The sequence below is a fragment of the Penaeus chinensis genome, chromosome 9, assembly GCF_019202785.1.
Source record: "Penaeus chinensis breed Huanghai No. 1 chromosome 9, ASM1920278v2, whole genome shotgun sequence".
In the NCBI taxonomy this organism is placed as follows: domain Eukaryota; kingdom Metazoa; phylum Arthropoda; class Malacostraca; order Decapoda; family Penaeidae; genus Penaeus; species Penaeus chinensis.
In genome coordinates this window covers 9,363,235-9,368,234 of record NC_061827.1, presented here as the reverse complement: position 1 = coordinate 9,368,234, position 5,000 = coordinate 9,363,235, and the positions used below count along the sequence as shown (strand labels likewise).

The 5,000-nt window shown below is 36.9% G+C and overlaps 1 protein-coding gene across 10 annotated transcripts in view; it reads left to right on the top strand.

Annotated features, from left to right (window-relative positions):
- Positions 1–5,000, top strand: part of LOC125029151 (dentin sialophosphoprotein-like) — an 84,422-nt gene that overhangs the window by 66,971 nt on the left and 12,451 nt on the right. For 7 of the 10 annotated variants that reach the window (XM_047618986.1, XM_047618983.1, XM_047618985.1 and 4 more), the window contains 7 exons: positions 475–578; positions 746–980; positions 3,152–3,246; positions 3,672–3,803; positions 3,937–4,208; positions 4,472–4,706; positions 4,889–5,000. The exon at positions 4,889–5,000 is cut by the window's right edge and continues 102 nt beyond it. In XM_047618986.1, coding sequence (XP_047474942.1) covers positions 475–578; positions 746–980; positions 3,152–3,246; positions 3,672–3,803; positions 3,937–4,208; positions 4,472–4,706; positions 4,889–5,000 — 1,185 coding nt within the window. The remainder of the gene's footprint in view (positions 1–474; positions 579–745; positions 981–3,151; positions 3,247–3,671; positions 3,804–3,936; positions 4,209–4,471; positions 4,707–4,888) is intronic. The other 3 variants (XM_047618981.1, XM_047618984.1, XM_047618982.1) reach the window with 3 other exon arrangements.

The window sequence follows — 5,000 nt, the reverse complement described above, 5'->3', positions numbered from 1 at the left end:
TGGGTAGGAGGGCTAAGTTCGTGATTTGCTGCCTTGTGTGAAGACAGTTGAAATATCTGGATTCCATTTCAGCAGATTCCAGACTAGGGGTGGGGGAGCAGGGCCATGGGAAGCTTATAAAAGTTATAGGTGAATAGTGCCCCTGTTATGTATTATGTGGATGATTAACCTCATCCAGGAGGAACCAACTTCTCTGTGTAATGTGGTGTTGCATGTATGTTATATTGACATGGAGGGTTATACTGAAAAATGTGAGGGACGGGGATGAAAGGGCACTTTGGATACAGAAAAGGTTGTTGAATTTATATACCATTGTTGTTCATGAATATTTGATGGATATTTTGATATACAATATTGTGAATGCACTGTTAATATATCAATAAATAATTTAATTTAGTTTTGTGTATTCAAATTTAGCTGACTAAAATGAAAAAAGAAATCAACTCTTAACAATACCTTTTTCCCAATTTTTAGAGCAATGCATGCTCCTTGTAGTGAAGACCTAGTGCCCAAAGAACGGGTACGAACCCATTCAATGTCAAATCAACTTTCATTTGACAGTAAGGAAGACATATTTTGTATGTATACTGTTTTAGCATCTGGATTCCTGTTCTCAATGTTATAATTCAATATTGCTATATTTGACCCTGTTCCATATGACTTGATTTCAATATTTGTGACAAGCCTTTGTTTCATTAAGTTGCAGAATTCCACCTCATATTTTCAAATTTTCCATGTGTTACAGGTAGTGGGCAGTGCCTGTCGCGTTACCGAAGTGACAGCATGCCCTCCCGGAGTCGCACAAGTAGTGAAGGATCTATGCAGACTGGGCCTAATAAGCTTCCGCGAAACTGCAGTCATCAGATGGATGGCCCACACCCGGGATCTGTGTGTCTTCACCCCATCACTCGGCCTAAATCAATGTACTCCTCATCTCTCTCCTCGTCATGCTCTCCGCCTTGTCCTTCTGCTTTGTTCAGGTATTTGTGTGTGACCTGCAGGTGACCCACCCAAGTAAAATATATTTATTGAATACTTCTCAATTTTGAGTTATGGCCAGTTGAATTAAATAGACAATTGTTTTATCTTTCTGGTAATCACAAAGTATTGCCAGTAATAATTGTAAGGAGAAATTCACTCATTATTAATTTATATTATAATAATTTAATTGCTAGGTATCTCATGTTGTTATTAGAAAATTATCTGTGTTTTACGAATGCACTAACCATTTTCTGGTAATTAATGTTAAAGAGGTCCTCTAATTTTGGTATATAGACACTTAAATTTCTGTGCTAACTTGCTCATATATCCTATATATTTTCATAAAAAGTCATGATGCTCCCCCTAACATAAACAATCTTTGCTAATGATTATTGTGGTGTTGGAAGAAATAACATAACTGGAAGGCTGCCAACGCAGGTTTCTGAGAAGCAATGTTCATTTTTTGAAGGTTGGGTCGCTCTCAGGGCACTTCTGGCTGTGTGTGTGACCTGCTTCTAATGCCTTGTCATTGTGTTTGCTTGACCATAGAGAAGGACAAGTGTTAGCTAGAGATCTGAGTCTGAGATTTTCTGAAGGTTTACCAGTCATGATTGCTATCATTGACATATGAGTAATGCAAATTGGGTTAGGATTTTCCAGATGTTAGCTAACACTGACCTGTGGGTACTGGTCTTTTGTCTTCACATTTCCTTTAACTGCACATTACACTAACTGCTTGTTACTAAATCTAACATGATTCCTAATAAAAAATTTGCTAAAAAATCTTCAGGCATATAATCCATTGTCAGCATGATCAAGCTAACTGGCATCTACACACCTTGCCTCATAGGTCTTCAAAATAAGTGAACACCATGATGTTCACCTGTTTTGAACACCCGTGAGGTGTTGTGTGTAGATGCCTGTGTGCAAGATAGAGCTGACTGTAGATGATATGAATATATTTCCTATTTAAGATTTGCAAGTAAATATTCTGTCTGAAATTTGTATTATGTTGATGTAAATGGGATCGCTTTTACAACAGCATAAATTTTTTGGGATTATTATCTGGTATGTGTAACTGCGTCAAGTTATGAGATCACTTGCATACACTTCTTTTTTCACTGAAGACTATTATATTTATCTGTAAGTATATTTTTAAAAGAAAGTTTTGAAAAGAAGTTCATAGAAAAAGTATGAAAGAGCATTTGATGATTTGACTATGTAAGATATCACATTTAATATAATTCCATTGCAGAAAAAATGTCAAAATGTTGAGGACACATCTTGTAATATAGAATTATCTATTCTCTTTCTAACCTTTTCTAATGAATGAACTCTTTTCAAGGGATTAACTATAATAATTAATGTAACACATTACTAGTTTAGCATAAGCATGTCACTTTTTTTTAAGATACTACTCACACATAATAGCAGCATAATTTTCAGAAAATAAGTGTTCATTTCTGGCAATAGTTGCATGTTTTATAGGAATATGTAGATTTTACTGTGAATTTATGTGGATTCTGGTGGTTTGGCCACTAAACTGTTCCTGTAATTTGATTTTTAGATTAATCAAATATCTATTTTATCTACTTTGGAGTTTGTCCTTTGGTTTGGTTATTGTTCAGTGTTCATATGCATATTTGTTTTTGAATTTTTTAAATGTTATGGTGTGTTGCACATTCCACAGAGAATGATTATTGAATGTTGCAGAAAGAAGGAAATCCATATGAATTTAGATGTTTTTTTTTTTTTGTGATATGGTGTATATAGATATATTTCTCAGTTCCTCCATTAGTATGGATATTTTGAGTAAAGTTTATATATTTAGATTGGGTTAAGAAACTCCATTGTAGAGAGAAATTACAACCAGTGCTAAAGCGCTAGTAAAAGGGTTACTCTCACATTTTTATAAACATAAGTTGGTGTTTTAACAAATTTCTTAAATTCCTTTATATAGCAGTAAGGTTTGGCTATAAGATTAAGGATTCTGTAGGTTGGGTATAATTAATGCTTCTTTAATTAGAAATATTCCTCTTCATTTTGCTCTTTAATGGCACTGTATTTTCCAAGGAAGGTAACCAACTGAATACAAACTGTAGCTTCTGTAAGCATTTATCACTCTTACCACATTGATAAAGATGCTGATTTCTCAAAAAACAACTTTCAGTCCCAGCTCAAGTGAGTCCATGGAGTCAACTGCATCCGTAGAGGACTTTGATGGCCTGCATTCTCATACTCCGGAAACTGCTGTTGATAACTCCAGTATGTGTGAATGTTTTTTGTTGCTGATCAACTGTATTTAGTTTTTATGCCTTGTTTTTTAAGTTTTCCGTGCAATATTGTTCTGTTAGGGGCTTAAAAAAGTACAAAATTACTATAAGAAGAAACTTGTATGGGATATATTTATATATTATTTTCAAGCGGAAGTTTGATATCTTAGGTCATGAAAAATCTGAATTAGAATTTTTGGTTTTATCTCATTATCAGCTTATTTGAAAAGGAAATGTAATCAATTAGAGTAAATCGGTATAGTGAAGAAGGTACTTTGGTCTGTAGAAGTGTCTCAGGAGCTTAGCTTTGCAAGTATTGACTCATTATTTGTTAAGTGTTATTTGGCTTCATGTCTGTGTTTTCTGTAGTGTTAAAATCTGTATTGGTTGATTAAGATGGCCTCCTTTGAATTTTAGATGGTGAGGAGGATTATATGCCAATGGAGGCTGGCTTGGAGAGCAACACGAGCCAGCATCGGGACCATCCACAGCCTCCCTTCTCCCTCCCCTTTGGCAGCATGCGGAGTTATGTTCATTCCCTAAGCAAAGGTCTGGTGTCCTGTTCTGTTTTGATCAAAATATAATTTTTTACTCTTGAGATAATATGCTCATCAGATTTTTCTTCTATTTTTCGTAACACTAAAAGATACTAACTTTTTTTCTTTTCTTTCTCTCCCATTAGGTCTCATCTCTCCTTTAAGTGTTAGCAGCACGGAAGGTCCATGCCTCTCATCTCCTCAAGATCAGTACTTGGTGATGTTAAGCCCCCAAGAGCGTGCACAGGAAGGCCAATTTGGCTCAATGTCAGACAGGTCAACATATCTGTGCATGGACCGTACCCCCAATCAGCCTTCAGCAAGTTCAGGTCCCGAAAGCTCTGGGTACTTGCCCATGGCGCCGCTCAATTCCCCTGTATCATCCCTCCCGGCCTGGCAATCACACCCTTCTAGTCAGGTAAATAAGTTGCTTTTGCAAGGTTCATAATGTGGGTAATTTAATAACCATTTGGGTACTCTTGATAATTAATAATTATTTAGTTGTTAATAGTAATTCTCTGAGTAAAGGTTTCTTAGTTGGTTAATATTGACCACTTACCTGTAGTTGATGGCTCACATAGACTAGGATATATTATTTTCCTTATCTCTTTTCACTGTTGAATTTGACTGTAGTTTTAACATTTAGCACTCCAAATAATCATAATATCTTTACTATTTCAGGTATCATCACCACCCCATTCTGCCAACCATTCTCGCATCCCCAGTCTAGTGGATGAAAATACTGATAGTTACCTCTCTATGGTGCCTGGAGGACACGGAGATGCCACGACCACCTCTAGTGACACTTACGCTCGAGACCGCTCCCGCAGCTACCTCGACATGACTCCTACACCTGCTGTTCCTACACCCATCCCATGTAGCCCATCTGATGGTATGGTTCAACACAGAGGAGGAGGTTTGTATATGAATTATATCTGCTCATATGAACTGATTTATTCACTTCTGACCCCCTCAACTTCCCAAGGTGGTTTGTGGTGATTCATGGAGTTTAAGAGCCGCTTCTAGAGTAAAGTTTGCAGGTGGTAGAGTAAGCAAGTGTTTTATGGAAAAGCTCTATTTGGTCTTTGCTCTTTGCAGGTGACTCTTTCCCTGAGATGTCCCCCGGAAGCAGCTGTTCCTTCACCTCAGGAACTCCCTCCTCTGACCATCGCCTTCATGATTTCATAGCTGAGAAGAGTGGAAATGGGTC